The 21,155-nt window shown below is 37.1% G+C and overlaps 1 protein-coding gene across 1 annotated transcript in view; it reads right to left on the bottom strand.

Annotated features, from left to right (window-relative positions):
- FAM83B (family with sequence similarity 83 member B) overlaps window positions 1-21,155 on the bottom strand; it is a 104,406-nt gene that overhangs the window by 69,500 nt on the left and 13,751 nt on the right. Inside the window, exon 2 of the mRNA XM_033217492.1 lies at window positions 7,218-7,721. Within this exon, the coding sequence (XP_033073383.1) occupies window positions 7,218-7,661 (444 nt within the window). The 5' untranslated portion in view covers window positions 7,662-7,721. The remainder of the gene's footprint in view (window positions 1-7,217; window positions 7,722-21,155) is intronic.

Raw genomic sequence — 21,155 nt, 5'->3', positions numbered from 1 at the left:
AACGCTTCCACATCTACACCCACTGATCTCAATTTTAGACCCTCTCAACCAGGTCTTTGAAGACCTCTGATTAGGAATATGTAATCAATACCACTTTCAGGTTATGATCATTTTGGTTTCATTCTGCTTCATTATCACTGACCAACCTACCACATGAACCCAGTATTTTTCATCAGAAAACTGTGGATGATAAAAGGACACATTTCACAAGGTTGCTATGAAGGTCAGCTTAAGATAATGCATGCAGAGTGCTTAGCGCAGTGCCTAACATGTCAGTGCTCAATACATGTTACCTGATACTGTTACTAAATTACATAATATAAATTCATTACTCAAAATAAGATGTGAGTTCCAGTCCTTAGGATAAAAGCCGCCCAATTTTTTCAAGATAATTTGAAGAGTGACTAGTTAAAGATATCAATAACTGATATAAAAATGTATGCCACATGATGGATCTGTAGCAACTGTAAGAGAGCAGGCAGAATCCTTAAAATGCAAAATGTCAGTGTGTCAAAATGTCAGCTCTCATCATCTCAGAAAGGCTCCCATGGCAAATCTTCATGACTTTTTACATCTCATTGAGAGGACAGACAAGCAAAGTAATATCCCCTTATTTTCATGAAACTTAACTTTTGATAAGATGCCTCAATGTGTACCTAAGGTCCTAAGCTTATCACCTCTATAACAAATGCCTAAAGAATGCCTTACATCGGGTCAAGTTATCTCTTCTTCCATGTTCCTTTCATTCCCTATTGGAATACCACCTGCCCTTTCTCCTTTGCAGAGTTATTTTTGTGGCTTAGCTCTGAAGATATTTGAGTGTGTAAAACTGCTAATTTCTACCCCTCTGGAATTTAGGTGTTTAGGCATTAGGAACTCTCAGTATTTTATGATAAGGTTTTATGATGACAATTAATTTTGCCATTCCAACAAACTACTAAAGGAGTATCATCAGAAAATATTACATATTTCAATAAGTAACTGGTTTTTATTTTAAACCAGAGACAGAAAAGAATGAGTAAACATAAACAATCACAAAAAATAAACATTCTACTTCAGAGATCCCCAAATATATAGAACTGCATTCTGTACTGTGGTCAGTAACACTACCTCAAAGCTCAGAGAAGGACTAAACACGCCATGTGCAGTCCCTACAAAAATTGTTTCTCACGGCTTATTTTTACATTAAAAAAGAGAGAGAGAATTTGAAAGTACTAAAAAGTAATAGCTGAGTAAAGAAAATAGTCTCAAAAACATTTCTCGTAATCAGATAAATTATATGCGCTCCGGCAGGGTGCGGCGGCTCATGCCTGTAATTCGAGCAATTTGGGAGGCTGAGGCGGGTGGATCACCTGAGGTCAGGAGACCAGCCTGGCCAATGTGGTGAAATCCTGTCTCTACTGAAAATACAAAAATGAGTCGGACGTGGTGATTGGTGCCTATAATTCCAGATACTCGGGAGGCTGAGGCAGGAGAATCGCTTGAACCTGGGGGGACAGAGGTTGCAGTGAGCCGAGATCGTGACATTTCACTCCAGCCTGGGCAAAAGAGCAAAACTCTGTCTCCAAAAAAAAAAAAAAAAAATTAAAAAAAAAATATATATACATATATGTGTATATATATATGCACTCCTAAATAACTCGCATTTTAAATTATTTCTTTCCAACTATTAATAGAGGTATAGGTTAGTATTAGCAACACCAAGATTCTGATAAACTTACTGACACCCATAAGTAACTGTATTTTTTCTTTTTAAAGCCAAATTCTTTTCTCAGTTGTCAATTTTTAAATGAAAGTCTCTTAAAAATACAAGTCACTGATGATCCTTAGACTTTACCCGATAATATACAACAGAGTAAAATATCTGAAATTCCTAAGTTACTGATGGCTTTGGTGTGCAACCAAGTTGGAAATCTCATATAACAATTTCATTTTCATCTTTTCATACTTTTTTAATTTTTTGCTTCAACAACTATAAAACAGATATGGAATGTGTTGTGTCTGTATAGCACCAGGAGCTTGTTAAAGACACAGTACTGCTATACAGACACAGCAATAGTTGGCAGGATGAAGTCAGCGCAGTTTTAACCGGATCTCTTTTTCTTTCTCTCTCCCTCCCTCCTCTCCTGTCTCTTTCCCACCTTCTTTTCTCTCCCTTTCTTCTACCTTCCCTCTTCCCTCTCTTTCCCTCCATCTCTTCTTCCCTCTCTCTTCCTCCTTCTCTTCTCATGCCCTCTCTCACACATACACACTCAAACATAAATATATATTAACATGTCATACATTTTATTCACAGAAGAAATGTTCAACTTAATGTTCCAGGATAGTAATGTCATTAAATTTAACTAAGCAAAATATATTTCCAAGAAGAAATCAATTTTGACTCAAATTCAAAGAACAACAAAATTCACAGTGAGAGTTGGGATAGGGATAGGGTAGAGAGGAAATTCTTAATAAAAATTAGGAACATCAGGACAGATCATTCTAGTCTAATGAAGGCACAGATAAACATATAAATATCACTTAGCTGGGCAGGACATGGTTGCAAAGGGATGCAGTTGGAAGTAACATATCACCAGAGAATAAAAATCATTTCTATCACGAACTAATTCAGCAAGAAGTATAACATATCAAAATAATCTTAAGTTGGTAAGCAATATTGGAGATTTGGTTAGGAACACCAGATTTGAAAAATATGAAAACATTTTTGCTTCATATCTTTCCCTAAATAAATGAAGATACTTGAGGAGGTACAACGACTTGTTTAATGCCACACTAGTTAGAGTCCTGGTGACAAAGTCTCTAGTCCAGTTCTACTTTTATAATATCAGCTTATTCCCAGAAAATTCCCCATCACCTGTTCATCTTCCTCTTTGCATCTGTGGGGTCAACTGATGGTTAATATTTCTCTATATTACTAATAACTCCTAAGGCCATAATAGACACACCCAGGAGCAGTGACTCAGTGAGGAAGCAAGCCCTGAACTCAGGTAATGTGGTACAGAGCACATTAGGAATTACTCTGCCCTAATTCTCACTAGACTTTTGCTTATGTGTCTTGATTCCATATTTCGCAAGAGTAAGATTCACATCTCACAAAAAAATCTAGCCTAGAATTAGGAAACAGAGATGCAAATAACATTGTGGTTAAACATTCAGATATTCAAGACTCTCAGAAGTTATAACTTTGTAAATACGTACCACTGAGTAGCCAGGAAAAAAAATACTTTAATGAAAGATGACTTTTTTAAGTAATTAGAGGGGATGTTTTCATAAGAGGAGTTCACAGTAATTAGGAATATGTGCATATATCATCCTGGGAACACTTCTTGACAGACAAATAATTACCTGGGAAAAGTCTGAGTAGACACTATCAGACTTCACGAAGTTGACCCAAATGTAATTATGTCAATCACAAAGTAAAAAACAGTGTTTTAAAAAAAGAACCAGTAAATTAAAATATGTCCCTTTAGGGCACAAGTAGGATATTATCTACAATTGAATTTTCCCAAAGGAAAGTTCTCAAACAAAGTAAGCAAACAGACAAAAGAAAGAAAGAAAACAAAACAAACAAAAATCTCTAATCAATTTCTAAGTGACAATTAGCAAAAATAAAATTAAAAAGTAAAAAAGTATAGATTTTTGAAATACTATAAAGATCACATTCTGCTTATAAAAGAAAAATGATGAAGAGATCATTTAACTATATAACTTAAGCTAGAAATGAGAGCATATAAATTACTGAAATTCAAAAACAAAAACAAAATGTTTCACCTCTTTCCAGTAAAGACAGTTGAGACTGAGAATCATTTTTAATTCCTTTCACAAGAGACTGGAAGCTTAACTTGGTGCTTATAATCAGACTTCAAGTGTTTGGGCCTTTAAGCAGATATCTTATATTCTTTTCATTAGTTGAAGATTTTTCCATAAAATGGCATTATTTTCAGAAGTACCTTATCTCAATTGCAAACACAAAAGTGAAAATGGATTTAAATCTTTATCTGAGATCTTTTCCTGGGTTCTGTTTTGCTGGTGTCTAGTCCTACTGGTTTGGCTTATCTGTAGAGTTTTACAACGTTTATTACCAAAAGACTCTCCCTGAGATATTTGGAAGCAAAAAAAAAAAAAGAAACTTTAACCATTAAAACATACATTATCCAAACACTTTATGGAAAAAAAGGTCATCCCTTTACAATGCCATGACAATTCATTGAGTTACCAATAAAGACAAATTATCCTCTGAAAAAAATTCAAAAACAGAAAGCTTATCCTGATGACTATTAGGCTTCCATTGATTCTGAAAGATAATAAATAAAAGCAAGACATCTGTTGAGTAAATGATAGTCATGAAAACCACATTTAATCTTTAAAAAGCAATGTGTTCTGGTAAGCTTTTATTTCAAAGTATTTGTTCTTTTAAAAATTCTTCACAGGACAATGTCCAGTTATAAGCTAAATAATCTTAATTTCTTTAAAATGGGGTCAATAACTTTTTTTCCCAGAGTACTTAATCCTTCAAAAATCTTTAAGTAGATATGGTGACATATGAAGAATCTTCCACAATAATTGAGAAATACATATTCCATGCAAAGACAGCCAATTAGACTTCAATATTTATTGCATCTGGGTAGAAACTAGCATATTCCCTAACACCTTAAAAAATAACAGCTGGGTGTGGTGGCTCATGCCTGTAATCCCAGCACTTTGGGAGCCTCAGGTGGGAGGATTACTTGAGTTCAGGAGTTTGAGATCAGCCTGGATAACATAGGGAAACCTTGTCTCTGTGTTAAAAACAAAAAATCAAAACAACAAACAAACACACACACACACACACACACACACACACACACCATGTTCACCAAATCGAAGTCATCTGTTATAATTTATATTTGATTGGCAGTATACTCAGTTTACAAGATCAAATAATTCTCTTACTTTGAATTCAGCTTAGATACAGCTATACAAGTAGAAAAAAAGACACAATTCTCTTTCTTATTTTTATGCCACATTGATTTTATGAAAGAGAAGCACACATTACTGTTTTACAGTATGGACTTCAATTTCTTCAGCTCACTAATTCAAGTGGGAGTTCTCAATGGACGGTGACCGGGTAGAAGATATTACTTTTAGAGGCTTATTAAATACATAGCTGCCACATTAGAAAGAAAAATACATCAGAAGATCATGACTGATATTCAGTTCCCAGTGAGTGCTAGCCCAAAAACTTATAATATCTCCTGAATTAACAGTTTGTGTCATAATAATGCAATGTCCCAAAGGAAACTAGCTATCATGCAGGATGACACATGCATTACTACTAAGTTACCACAATAAGAATCTTCATCTTCACTGATGTATTTTCAAAAATGGATTTCAATTATCTGTTAACACTGCGCTTCAAAAGCATATCATGTCCCCAAATAAAATTAGCAAACAATAATACTTGACATTTATTATTTTGCCATTAGAAAGACTTATATATATCCTCAAATTTTGTACTGTTGCCTTACAAAATACAGCTGTATAATTTGTTCAGATAGTACTGTTAAAAAAAAAAATTATTGGTTCAATTCAGAAAATTGAATGACAGTTCAATTTATTCAATAAAAGTTTGGTCACTTACAGTGAGCCTGATTCTATAGCTATTTTTTAACAACTAGAATGGATTAGTACTTTATTTAATATAATACTGTTAAAGGAGTTAATACAGCTAAAAAGACAGGTTATTTGAACTCAAAAGGTTTAGGGAAAAAATTACCCCATTTTTGCAAAGCTTGCATTTGACATTAGCTTCAGAACACTGTGTCTCCCTACGTGATTGTTAGCCTTTTAGTTGCCTGTCTTGCAAACTGCCATGTCACTGAGGAATTCAAGGGTCTTATATTGATGTACTTCATAAAAGCATGCTTTTGCAAGCATTTCTGTGCTTATTGGCATAGAAGAAAGCAATGTCATGCATGTGTGCTCCTAAGGTCCTTTTTAGATCTAAATTTCTGTATCAAATAGTCATAACTAAAAAATGTACACTTTATAATTAAAAATTATAACTTTTTGCCTATCCTTTTTTTTTTTTTTTTTTTTTTTTTTTTTTGTGAGACAGGATCTCACTCTGACAGCCCAGGTTAGAGTGCAGTGGTGCAGTCTCGGTTCACTGCAACCTCCACCTCTCAGGTTCAAGCAATTCTCGTGTCTCAGCCTCCTGAGTAACTGGGACTACAAGCACCCATCACCACATCCGGTTTATTTTTGTTTGTTTGTTTGTTTTTGTAGAGATGGGGTTTCACTATGTTGGCCACGTTGGCCTCAAACTCCTGACCTCAAGTGATTCACACGTCTCAGCCTCCCAAAGTGCTTGGATTATAGGCGTGAGCCACCATGCCCGGCCTTGCCCATACATTTTTAAAACTCTAGATTGAGCTTGGTGAATATAATTTTTTTATAGTCTCCAAAGTGCCTACCATGGTGCTGAGTAGATAGAAAACTCTTAATAACTTTTGCTGCTTGATTAAAGAGTTCTACAGTTTTACCCAAGCTCTAAAATAAGATCTGTGAGATGTATAAGACAATATAAACATTTGATAAAGAACACCAAAGCCTTAAAATGCTAAATATCTCAGAATCTTACTTTAGAATTTTACATTATTATGTTGATTTTATACTGTTTCCACACAACTCAGGAAAATAGATAAGAACATGTATGGTTTATTTAACTGCATAAACCACATCCAGAGCAAGAATTGGCATTCAGTCCTGTTAAGAACAAAGAAAATTTCACCATATCCACCAACTACTTTCTTTCAGAGAAGAAGAAAAATTTAAGTGTTTTAAAATTGTGAGTGTCAAGTCATCTTATTCCCAGTCAACATACCTCAGTCTTCTGGGAGACGAGATCTCTTCAGTACATTAGAAAGACAGGAAATCTCTTTCTTTAGCAAAGACCTAATGCCACTTTCTTGGAAATGAAGAGAAGAGATCTCTTCAGTACATTAGAAAGAAAAGGAAATCTCTTTCTTTAGCAAAGACCTAATGCCACTTTCTTGGAAATATGCAAGATATAAGAAATACAGCCTTCCTGTGTATCATTGGTACATTTCCTAAAAATAAAAGACATGGTGTATACATATAGAGATTCTTTTGTTAACATACATATTTGTGTTATTACTCTCTGTACTTTTCTATGTTTCAAATTTTTCATTTCAAAATAGAAATGTTATTACCTTTCTTGCTTCTTTTATCATCTTCCGAATGGTTTCCTTTATCGTAAGTAGATGTGCTCTTGGTGGATGAAAAAGGAGATCTATATGGGTGCCCCCTAGGAGCCCAGGCATCACATATGGCCAGCCTAAGTCAAGATTTGGAGCTTCCACATCAGACTCAACAGGCCAGTAGGTCCCTGAAGATGAGGTATCATCACAGGAATCATCAGTACCATGTGCTGTGCTTTGTGCAACTTTCTGGACATTTTTCAAAATATAATTAATTTCTTCCTCAGCAAGAAAGTCTGAAACTCGTTCCTGGACAAGAAATTCTTGGTACGCTTCTAACCCATGTTCAATCAGAATATCAATGGCTACTCGATACCATTCCTTGTAGTGAGGCTCAATGTAGTTGTCAGATTTACACTCATCATTCAATGAGGAAAGCATTGATGAGGTCTCCATGCTTGCAAGTGTTTGGCTATGGCACTTTCAAATGTCCATTCATGCAGTGGTGAGAAGTATCTGGTATTGGAAAAGAAGAAAATCAAGATCAAGTTAAAATTCTGCAATAGAATGTTTTATGACACATATCAACTGTTATTTTTTCATTTACACATTTCCATTACCAGAAGTTCAAAATGACAAATATTTCAAATTCAAAATGACATTAACAGCACCACAATTCACACATCTATCACAAATAAGCTAAATAATTTCCCTTACAGATTGCTGTTGGATTTTCCTTTTCCAAGGTATCTCAATTTAAATTAAAAGAGAATTAGAAAACAATCAATGCCTACCCAGTCATTAATGTCTCTACTGAGTACCTGTCATGCATACAGTAATATGCTAGATGTAATGTTAAGAGCACAAAACACTGGTCTTTCAGGAATTTATTAATTAGTTGAGGCGGCAAATTGTACACACAAAATGTTAATTACCACTTTGAAGAAAGACATACATCGCTAAGGGCCAAAATGAGTAACACCTATATTCAGTGCTTTAAGAATAAAAGCAAGGAGAGATCAATATGGAACAAATGAGTTATGAACAGCCATGAGCAAGAGATGGGCTTCAGCTGGACCCAGAGCAATGAGTAAGAATCTGATCAGGTGGCAAGAAGAAATATTTCCATCCCATACAAGTAAAAAAACATAAGCAAAAGCACAGAAGAGATACGAGAGTTTGGTACATTCACTAATAATGAAGGAAGAAAAAAATTTAAAGGAAAAAAAACCTGGCATGCTGGAAAACAGGTTCCTTTTACTAGGAGTAAGAGATAAAATTGAATAGACAAGATAAAGCCAAGAATGGAAGGACACAAATTTTTGTGATTCAACAAAACTTCTGTTTTAAACAATTCTGGCAGTAGCAGGGGACTGGAGAAGAGACAGGTAGCTAGGAAAGTGTTTCAGTGTTCAAAAACCCAGTGAGGAAGTAGACAGAGTATTCCAGAGATGGTCTGAAGGAAGGAGCCTTGCAATTCAGTGACTTGACAGAGTATACAGGATGAAATTTAAGACATGAAAGATAATTCAGTAATTTCTCTTATGAGTCAAAATCTGCCTATCCAGGCTCACATTCCATCTCTCATAATGCCAACAGAATGCTCTTCATTCAGTCATTCAGTCACTACTCCACACTGTGTGAGATACTGGAATGGGCTATCTCAATCAGATGATGGACTTTCCAGTCTTTTGAAGTCATAATCTCCATTGTGTGGATTCAAGGTACAGCTTTATGATGTGCTACAAGCATTAAAAAGCTGACTTGATGAGATATATGTCAGTAATCCTGCCTTAATTTTAAATTTTATATTTTCCACTTGACTCAGTCTTTTCAGTCTCAGGCCTACCAAAATTCAAATCTTATTTGGGAGGGTAGCCCAGAGAACCGTTACCATTGAATAACTCCTTAGCTCAAAATATGGAACAGGAGTCATAAGCTAATCATACAGAGCAGTCCTGAAGAATGGACAACAGAGCAATAAATTTTGCTGGGGAACAAGGATCAGAAAAGATCCAGCAACTAACATAGAACTGAGAAGCATGGAAGACAAAGGGTGCCATTTTAGTGGAGACCATCCTGTTCCCATCGCTGAGCTCAGAAGTTTTACAAAGGAAGTCTAACAGTACAGAAAGCCCAAAGATTAAATATGATACAGGAATAAAAATAGAACATGTTCTCTTCTGTCTTTTGGAAACCCTCAGTTTGAGTCATAATTTGATCCAAGCTCAGACAACTAGAACTATACCTGGATCCTAGGCTCCACAATGCAGCATCTGAATTTTGGGGATGGCAGCATCTGAATTCTGGGGATGGCAGTCTTCCTGCCCTAATAGTATTATGGTGAAGTTTTGCAAAAATATTATCTTCTCCAAGAGAAAAAGGAAGAACACCTATCTTGTCTGCTAGTACAAAAGCTGTCGACTGAGGAAATAAAATTTCTTTTGTTATCTAATTAAAATTAATCTATTGACATGCATGGGGATACATCCTGAGACTTTCATAAATTTCTCAATCATTCTAGGATATGTCATATTTTTCCCAATCACATTTCAATCAAGTTCAGTGGTTCTCAAAAGGGAAGATTTGTCCCTCATGTGACAACATCTGGAGACATTTTTTTTTTTTTTTTTTTTTTTTTGTTGAGACAGAGTCTCGCTCTGTCGCCCAGGCTGGAGTGCAGTGGCTGGATCTCAGCTCACTGCAAGCTCCGCCTCCCGGGTTTACGCCATTCTCCTGCCTCAGCCTCCTGAGTAGCTGGGACTACAGGCGCCCGCCACCTCGCCCGGCTAGTTTTTTGTAGTTTTAGTAGAGACGGGGTTTCACCGTGTTAGCCAGGATGGTCTCGATCTCCTGACCTCGTGATCCGCTCATCTCGGCCTCCCAAAGTGCTGGGATTACAGGCTTGAGCCACTGCGCCCGGCCAACATCTGGAAACATTTTTAAATAGAATCACTTGTGAGGAGGAGGGCTACTAGCATCTAATGATTAGAGAACCAGGATGCTGCTAAACATACTACAATGCATGAGACAGCCATCCATATTAAGAAATAACCCCACCCAAAATGTCAACAGTGCCAAGGTTGACAAATCTTCATAAAGTTGCTCACTTCATATTCATGATACCACACCACGAATTAATAACTTTCAACATTCACTGAAGTTCTCTTTTGCACATAATGCTCATCTTTATTAAAAAAAAAATATAAGATTTACATTCACTTGAAAGACTCAATCCTTATGCTTACAGTTTCCTAAGGTTTAATGAGGTACAGTTTTCACTTGAAAATTCCAGCAATGAAGGAACAAGTATCTGGTGATTACATGATAAATCACATCTGTAATTTATAATTCTTAAGTCATAGGTAATTACTAGTTGTTCATAAACAATCAAAGTTTCCTGACAACTTATTCATTTAATTTTTAAAATGTAACTTTTGAATTCCTATATATGTGATGTTAAACACCTGTTACCTATTTGGAACTTAAAATGCATAAAGTACTTTTAAAATACTACTTATTTCTGAGCTATACCTATGCAAATAAATACTTTGCAACTGTAAAAAATTCTTTCTGGAACTGTGTAAGCTCTGAAATCATAGACCTCAAAAGGACCATGAAAACCAAATAAAACCATGAAGACAGATAAATTAATCTGAAGAAAAAAATGGAAATAAGAAGTGAAACTTATTTATAATTAATTACAATTATAGGACTAATCAATAGCCAGATACCACACAGAAAACTATATTACACAAAAAATACAACAGAATGAACAATGAGGTTACAATATTATGTACAAGACTTAAGATTACTACTAAATATACTTGATATTGTTCTGGTAGAGAGGCTATGTTCTAGCCAATGTCCAGAGATATTTATCACAAGAGCTATTTGCATGGAATACTTGTGAAGGAACCATCTATAAACAAATTTTATCAGAGAACTACAAGGTAATGGCACTTGCATAGTGAGTATTGCAATAAAATATCACCTGTATTTAGTTATAGACTTAATAAAGCACTCTCAACAGCTCAATCCCTGAAAATTTGGAGGGCTTTATTTGAGGACAGAATTAATTAGGTGCGCCTTTAAGTATATATGTAAAAAATAAGGCATTATTTTATTAATAACTATTAAAAGCTCCTAGGAAGTACATTCTTTTATCATATACAGTAGAGTTAATGAGCAGAGGAAAAAAAAAAAAAAGATATCACTATGCCATGTAAGCTGAGCAGACCATTAGGCTTATCTAACAGTTAAATGACTCATTCCAGAAAAAAAAGTGGCCTTACAAATCCATGCCTCAAAATAAATTAAAAATTGCATTTGATTTTGAGCTTTAGGGTCATTTGTAGCAAGTAGAAATTCCGCTGAAACTATAAATACAAAGGATATACAATAAGTCATAAAAATTGATTTCAATTCATGGGCTGCTATGGAAAAACAGTTTGGCAGTTTCATTTACAAAATGATACATGCAACTAACATACAATGCAACAACTGCACTTTGGTGATTTATCCAAGAAAAATTGAAACTTATCCTGTACACAAATATTTATAGCAGCTCTATTCATAACAGCCTGACAATGGAAACAACCCAAATGTCTTTCAACAGGTGAATATTAAACTATGGTACATCCATACTGTGGAATACTACTTGGTAGTAAAATAAGTGGCCTACTGATACATGCAATAACCTGGATGAATCTCCAGAGAATTATGCTGAATGAAAAAACACCAATCTCCAAAGTATATATGCTGAATAATTTCATTTGTTTAGATGCTGCACTCTTAAAATGACAGTGGGAGAGGTAGATGTGGCTATAAAAAAGCAATCAGAGGAATTTTTGTAGTTTTTTTTTTTTTTTTTTGAGACGGAGTCTCACTCTGTCGCCTGGGCTGGAGTGCAGTGGCCGGATCTCAGCTCACTGCAAGCTCCGCCTCCCGGGTTCACGCCATTCTCCTGCCTCAGCCTCCCGAGTAGCTGGGACTACAGGCGCCCGCCACCTCGCCCGGCTAGTTTTTTTTTTTTGTATTTTTTAGTAGAGACGGGGTTTCACAGTGTTAGCCAGGATGGTCTCGATCTCCTAACCGCGTGATCCGCCCGCCTCGGCCTCCCAAAGTGCTGGGATTACAGGCTTGAGCCACTATAGAAACATTCTGTATCTTGACAGTATCAATATCAGCATACTGGTTAGATACAGTATTATAGTTTTGCAAGACAGCAACACTGAGGGAAACTGGGTAAAGGATACAAGGAATCTCTCTGGATTATTGCCCTCAACTGTATGTGAAACCACAATTATCTCAAAATAAAAAGTTTAATGAAAAAAATCTTAGGCCGGGAGCGGTGGCTCAAGCCTGTAATCCCAGCACTTTGGGAGGCCGAGACGGGCGGATCACGAGGTCGGGAGATCAAGACCATCCTGGCTAACACGGTGAAACCCCATCTCTACTAAAAAATACAAAAAACTAGCCGGGCGAGGTGGCGGGCGCCTGTAGTCCCAGCTACTCGGGAGGCTGAGGCAGGAGAATGGCGTAAACCCGGGAGGCGGAGCTTGCAGTGAGCTGAGATCCGGCCACTGCAGTCCAGCCCGGGCGACAGAGCGAGACTCCGTCTCAAAAAAAAAAAAAAAAAAGAAAAAAGAAAAAAGAAAAAAATCTTACTGATGAGCAATGTCATGAGCCTTAGAAAAAAAAAAAAAAAAACTATAGCATACAAGATAATTGTTCATCTGTAAGGTCAAATTGCCAAGTTAAAATTCTGCCTCATCAATTACTATGAAGCTATTGAACAAGTTACACATGTCCACAAGCCTCAGTTGGGGCAGATGTAAAGAGAAGAATAACAACAGTTTTTATCTCCTTGGGTTATTCTAAGGAATAAATAAGGTAATGTACTTCAACCTTATTATGATGATGATATTTTACATGTTCACAATCTGCTACAGTATAATTACTACAAATATGTAATAAATTTGATAAGAGATTTTAAGATTTGAAAAGAGAATTTTTTCATACCATTGGCAATATCGTACAATTTGTAACTATTTAATCATCTGCAGTATAAAACAACCAAACCCAGTCTCAGTTTGTTCCTGGTTTCTGATCTGAGAGAATTCATTGAAAAGGCTTCTGATCTAATAGGTCAGTGGGAAAATGTTCCAAAGAGAAATTACAACTTTCTTTTTTGTTTTGTTTTGTTTTGTTTTGCTTTGTTTTATTATTATACTTTAAGTTCTAGGGTACATGTGCATAACGTACAGGTTTGTTACTTATGTATACTTGTGCCATGTTGGTGTGCTGTACCCATCAACTCGTCAGCACCCATCAACTCATCATTTACATCAGGTATAACTCCCAATGCAATACCTCCCCCTCCCCCATCCCCATGATAGGCCTTGGTGTATGATGTTCCCCTTCCCATGTCCAAGTGATCTCATTGTTCAGTTCCCACCTATGAGTGAGAACATGCGGTGTTTGGTTTTCTGTTCTTGCGATAGCTTGCTGAGAATGATGGTTTCCAGCTGCATCCATGTCCCTACAAAGGACATGAACTCATCCTTTTTTATGGCTGCATAGTATTCCATGGTGTATATGTGCCACATTTTCTTAATCCAGTCTGTCACTGATGGACATTTGGGTTGATTCCAAGTCTTTGCTATTGTGAATAGTGCCGCAATAAACATATGTGTGCATGTATCTTTATAGCAGCATGATTTATAATCCTTTGGGTATATACCCAGTAGTGGGATGGCTGGGTCATATGGTACTTCTAGTTCTAGATCCTTGAGGAATCGCCATATTGTTTTCCATAATGGTTGAACTAGTTTACAATCCCACCAATAGTGTAAAAGTGTTTCTATTTCTCCACATCCTCTCCAGGACCTGTTGTTTCCTGACTTTAATGATTGCCATTCTAATTGGTGTGAGATGGTATCTCATTGTGGTTTTGATTTGCATTTCTCTGATGGCCAGTGATGATGAACATTTTTTCATGTATCTGTTGGCTGCATGAATGTCTTCTTTTGAGAAATGTCTGTTCATATCCTTTGCCCACTTTTTGATGGGGTTGTTTGTTTTTTTCTTCTGCATTGCCAAGACAATCCTAAGTCAAAAGAACATAGCTGGAGGCATCATGCTACCTGACTTCAAACTATACTACAAGGCTACAGTAACCAAAACAGCATGGTACTGGTACCACAACAGAGATATAGACCAATGGAACAGAACAGAGTCCTCAGAAATAATACCACACATCTACAGCCATCTGATCTTTGACAAACCTGAGAAAAACAAGAAATGGGAAAAGGATTCCCTATTTAATAAATGGTGCTGGGAAAATTGGCTAGCCATAAGTAGAAAGCTGAAACTGCATCCTTTCCTTACTCCTTATACGAAAATTAATTCAAGATGGATTAAAGACTTAAATGTTAGACCTAATACCATAAAAACCCTAGAAGAAAACCTAGGGAATACCATTCAGGACATAGGCATGGGCAAGGACTTCATGTCTAAAACACCAAAAGCAACGGCAACAAAAGCCAAAATTGACAAATGGGATCTAATTAAACTAAAGAGCTTCTGCAGAGCAAAAGAAACTATCATCAGAGTGAACAGGCAACCTACAGAATGGGAGAAAACTTTTGCAATCTACTCATCAGACAAAGGGCTAATATCCAGAACCTACAAAGAACTCAAACAAATTTACAAGAAAAAAACTTTCTTAAATCAAAAGTCTGAAGCTATAATTACCTAATGTGCAAGCCAATAATCCAAAGTCAGAATTTTGACTGAAACAAATATAAAATATTATCACAGGTGCTAACATCGCTGCAGTCCATTTTCCAGTCTCTCTCTTAAACTGTTTTTCTCCAACTATTGAATGCTTTATTATTTGCACTACATCCTCCAACAGGATATGTTGAAGTCCTAACCTGCAGTACCAGTGAATGCGACCTTACATGGAAATAGGGTCTTTGCAGATGTAATCAAGTTAAGATGAGGTCATATTAGACCCAAGCTGGTCCTAATCCAATATGACTATATGACTTGTGTCTGTAAGGAGAGAGGGGACACAGAGACAGACACAAAGGGAGAACTGCATGTGACTACAGAGGCAGAGACCGGAATGCCAAGAATTGCCTACAGGAGCAGAGATAAGAGAAATGCATGGAACAGATTCTCCCCTAGAGTACTTCAAAGAGAGCATGGCCCTGCTGACACCTCGATTCTAAGCATCTAGACTTCAGAAGCATAACAGAATCAGTTCAGCTGTTTTAAGCCAATATTTTTGGTATTTTGTTACAGCTGCATTAGGCAGCTGACACAAATGCATACAAAAATGCTTTTATTGGCCGAGCGCGGTGGCTCAAGCCTGTAATCCCAGCACTTTGGGAGGCCGAGATGGGCGGATCACGAGGTCAGGAGACCATCCTGGCGAACATGGTGAAACCCGGTCTCTACTAAAAAATACAAAAAAACTAGCCGGGCGAGGTGGCGGGCGCCTGTAATCCCAGCCACTTGGGAGGCTGAGGCAGGAGAATGGCGTGAACCCGGGAGGCAGAGCTTGCAGTGAGCTGAGATCCGGCCACTGCCTCCAGCCTGGGCCACAGAGCGAGACTCCGTCTCAAAAAAAAAAAAAAAAAAAAAAGCTTTTATTTTGAAATCTTCACAATTTTAAAATAAGCTTAAATTAACAAGTAAATTTACCATTTAGAAATGATTGGTTTCTGTAGTTTATATGATATTGTTAAACTAGTTACCTGATGTAACTTCAATATTAAGCAATTTTATTAAGAAATACTTTGCAAACTCTCATATATTGAGGGAAAAAATTCTTGAATTCGTCATTTCTTTTGGTAATTGACTTTATGATACGTATCAAAATGAATACATAATGTAAGAAAATGTTTCATAAAGGATTGTTTCAGAACATCTCTGAATCATTATTCATGATTATCATTATCCATGGTCCACAACAATTGAAAATCATATATCTTTTCTTTCTTCAGCTAAGATTGTGTTCTTCTTCTCATTTGATTACCAGAAATTTAAGATGACAATTAAAACATGAAAGAAGTTTCTATTAAATTAAAAATTGACTATAATATTCAAGCTGTCAAGTGCAATTTTATATCTCATGTTGACATCCAAACTCATTAAAGGATTCTAAGCTGGCTTCATAATAATACTTATAACAACATGGCCCAATAGTGCAGATTACAGTCATCCTCACAGTATGATATTCAGCAGGTCACAGAACATATAAACATATGACGCACTCAGTCACAGGGTGTTGGATGCAAACATCTCCACAGGTGGATTACCAGTAGAATCACCCATCTTATCAAACTCATAAAAACAACAAACATACCAAGCCTGTAATCCCAGCACTTTGGGAGGCCGAGATGGGCGGATCACGAGGTCAGGAGATTGAGACCATCCTGGCTAATACAGTGAAACCCCGTCTCTACTAAAAAATACAAAAAAAAACTAGCCGGGCGACGAGGCGGGCGCCTGTAGTCCCAGCTACTCGGGAGGCTGAGGCAGGAGAATGGCGTGAACCCGGGAGGCGGAGCTTGCAGTGAGCTGAGAGCCGGCCACTGCACTCCAGCCTGGGTGGCAGAGCAAGACTCCGTCTCAAAAAAAAAAAAAAAAAAACATACTTCCAATTCATTTTCTAAATCTCAAACAGGAATCCCATTTGCTCAATACCTAATAATTATTTAATTTCCTCAATTTACTTTAACTGGAGGGAGGGGACAGCAATATCACTTTCACACCAATATGATTCCAGGGTTTGTTTCTATTGGCTGCTATTTGCCTTCTTAGATCTAAATTATAGGAATTTTAGATATCGGGGGGAAAAAAACACCCAACATATGTTAATGATGTTAAAACACAATTATTCAATGTAATTTGGAAGCATTTATTGAATACTTCCTGTAAACAAATTAATTTTTTAAAAAAACATTTACATAGAGAGCATATACTGAATGTTCAAATTCACAAAGGATTATACATGGCTTAAAAATGCAAACAAAATTAAATTATTATTTTTACCAACATCTAAACTACAAGGCTATCCTGATAAAGTTGTGTCTTGTGCCATACCAAAGTGCTGTATTCTTGTTCTGGCCCTGATCGGTAATCATTTGGATGAGTAAATAGAGACATATTCTCTAAAATTTCTGCAAAAAAACAACAAAAAACATATATGCTAGATGCCAAAATAGACATTCCAAATAGTGACAAAGTGGCAAAATAATAAATCAACATGAATATTATTAAGTTCAATTGTAACAAATTTGGAGGTTTTAATTTATATCAAAAATTAACTACATTCACACAGGATTAGGCAGGGTTTGGAGCCCATTACGTCATGAAAAATAGTGGAAAAATTGGAACATTTAGTCCAAAGAGAATACTAGGAGACGCACTAAGGGTAGTCTTCAATTATATGAAGTGGAGAAGTAGAATTATTAAGGACCAAATGACAAAAATCACACGTTGGCTCAGCGGCGTAATTGGTAAGACGGCACAGGTTTTGACCTCTACTCTGAAACTTACTGGTTGTAAAACCTCAGTCATGTTATTTAAGGGCTTTAAGCCTCATGTTGCTCACCAGGAAAAAGGGTAAAATAACAGTACTGACCCCGAAGGGTTTCTATGTGGGCTAAATGAGATGAAGGCCCTCAAGTATACATCTGCCATAAAAACTGCTAAAAACTGTTAGGTAATAATCTGAGATGGAGTTTTATTTAATAGTAAAGGTGCATAAAAATAGAATTGGTACCTCTATTTTGTTATTTTTTTTATTGTTGTTGTGTTGTTTTTAACTGAAACCCCTCTTTATGCATATAATTAAGCAGAAGACACACTTTTGGAGAGAGTCCTATAGGATAACCAGTTGGATTTCTGAGACATTCTTCACAACAGAATTCCAAAATAGTATTTGTTTTGCCTGCTCAAAAGATCTGTGAGGTTCATAAGCTTGCTCAGCAGTGAGGTGTGTTGTGGTTTCCTACACCAGAGTAACAAGAACTTGCCTCCTACTCTTCTTCCCAGTTTCTCCAGAATCAGCCTTCGAACTTCAGCTTTATTTATTTTTTGCACTAATAAAAAGTATTTAATTAATGAAAACAAGACGGCAGGTGGGTTTTTTTGTTTGTTTTTTTCACGGGTTTTTTCGTTTTCTTTTTTTTTTTTTTTTTTTTGAGATGGAGTCTCACTCTGTCACCCAGCCTGGAGTGCAATAGCATGATCTCAGCTCACTGCAACCTCCACCTCCCAGGTTCAAGCGATTCTCCTACCTCAGCCTCCCGAGTAGCTGGGACTACAGGCGTGCGTGGCCACGCCCGGCTAATTTTTTTTTTTTTTTTTTTTTTTTTTTGTATTTCAGTAGAGATGGGGTTTCACCATGTTGCCCAGGCCAGTCTTAAACTTTTGAGCTCAGGAAATCTGCCTGCCTCAGCCTCCCAAAGTCCTAGGATTACAGGCATGAGGTACCGTGCCTGGCCAATGACAGGTTTTTAAAAAAGAAGAAGAAACACTTGCTGATCCGCTAGCCTCTCATTTTACGGAAGAAGCAGCAAATGTACACCACGGGCCACATACTGAAAGTCACATCTTGGGAAAGAACTCTGGTCTGTTAACTGCCACCTAGTGTCCTTCCCACAGTCCTAGCTTTCTCAGCAAGGGTTACTTCCCTCACTGTTTTTAGGGTGTGCCTTGGATCACTCCAACTATACCCTGATACCCAGCTGCTCAAAGGCTGGACTACACCTTCTCCTTTTGTTCCCCTCCTCCTGTGACCCACTGTACTCAGCCCAGATTGGTCATATAATCTGAATAGACCTATAGCCTCTCAAAACCTGTGGTCTTCTGTGGCAAGCCAGGTTCCCATTAGCCACCAGAAGAGTCAGTTTCTACTAACCCTCTATTATAACTCTGATGTGTGTATAAGTTAAACATTAAAGAACTGGAGAAACTGGAGTACAAGGGCTGGAATATGAAAACAAACCCATTATGACCCCACCTGGGTTTTCTTAGACCCTAACGTCTGATTGAATAATAAAGGCATTCTTACACTACCTTGTACCAGGGCCCACTTAAGAAACTTTCCAAGACTCTAGAGAAAACTTTCCAGACTACAGACTCTAGTTAAAGAGTAGATATAGATTGAATGAAACACTCCGGCTTGTAGGTACACTCCCACAAGTAGGCATGGAGCTTAAAATGTACCTAAGCACGAGAAAAAAACTTGTAACTTGGAGTTGGTCTGGTGAGTTACTCAGGCCTTTTCCCTATAACCGGTTGCAGAAATAAACTCCCTTCTTTCCCAGTCTGTCTGCATCTCGTTACTGGACAGTGAGAACAAGCAGCCGGACCTTTGTGTCTGGAAACACTCCAACTAGATTTGGGGTCATTTTACCTGGGATTCATTGCTTCTTCCATCATTTTTTAAACTGAAATGACATTTAGGGCCAGAAAGAAACCAAGACACCACATCATGGACCGTTCCTCTCATTTTATGAGATCACTTCTTTTTTGTTTGTTTGTTCTGGAGGTAGGGTCTCCCTCTGTCAGCAGTGGCACCACCTTGGCTCACTGCAACCTCCATCTCCCACGCTCAAGTGATCCTCCCACCTCAACTTCCTGAGTAGCTGGGACCACAGGCATGCTGCACCACTCCTGGCTAATTTTTTTGTATTGTCAGTAGACCCAGGGTTTTGCCATGTTGGCCAGGCTGGTCTCAAACTCCTATGCTCAAGTAATCCACTCATCTTGGCCTCCCAAAGTGCTGGGATTACAGGTATGAGCAACTGTGCCCAGCCTAGGCCACTTCTATACTGGGACATTTTGATGCAGTATAAAGAATGCAATACTAAACTCTCATCTTAAGAAAGATTTGCTCAAATTCATCTCAAATTAATAATGAAATACTGCCTTAATAACTGAAGGTAACAGAGTGACAGTTGATTAAAGTACAAACTAGAGACTACTAAAAAATAAATTTGAAAAAAAAACACAATACCCATGGCCTGGTATGGTGCCTCACACCTGTAATCCCAGCACTTTGGGAGGCAGAGGCAAGCAGATCATCTGAGGTCATGAGTTCGAGACCATAACATGAACAACCACAATACCCTCAAGTCCTGGAGAGGGTCAGGGATAAGCAGAGCAATGAGTCAAGGCTCAGAGAAATCTGTGGTTAACATGCCATGAACATGTACAGAACAGAGTTTTATATTTTGATGAAACATTTTCCTTACGCAGCTTTAGAGTTTTAGATTTTAAATGTTAGGTCTTTGAATCATCTAAAATTAATTTTTGTATATGGTGTGTGATACGATTATGTACATATATTTATACACACACACACACAATACAGTTGTTACAGGGCTATTTACTGAAAAGACATTCTATTTCCCATTGAATTGATTCATGCTTTGGTTGAATGTGACATAACTATATAAGGAGGGTCTATTGCTGGGTTCTTTCTTCTGTTCCATAGATCTCTTTGTTGATACATACGTCAGTATCACACAGTCTTGGTTACTATAGCTTAACAGTCAGTCTTAGAGTTACTCAATGTAAGTTCTCCACTTTGTACTTCTCTTACAAGATTGTTTAGGATATTCTAGTCCCTTTGCATTTCCATATATGTTTTAGAAACAACTTGACAATTTTTTTTAATGGTATACAATAAAGGATACAACTCAGGAAGAACCAAATGTATAGGGCAAGGTATAAGAGTATAGAGGGAGTGGAGAGCTTTCTCATGCCTTCTCTAAGCACATCCCCCTCTCAGCAAGTCAATGTGTTTACCAACCCAGAATCTCCAGCTTCGTTTTTTTTTCTAAGTTAACTAAGCAACATTATCAACATCACTATTCAAATGCAAAAACAAAACAAGAATGTTAAAAGCTGCCTCCAGTGGTT

Source organism: Trachypithecus francoisi, unplaced genomic scaffold (assembly GCF_009764315.1).
Source record: "Trachypithecus francoisi isolate TF-2019V2 unplaced genomic scaffold, Tfra_2.0 Lachesis_group10, whole genome shotgun sequence".
In the NCBI taxonomy this organism is placed as follows: domain Eukaryota; kingdom Metazoa; phylum Chordata; class Mammalia; order Primates; family Cercopithecidae; genus Trachypithecus; species Trachypithecus francoisi.
This window is presented reverse-complemented; position numbering and strand designations above follow the sequence as displayed.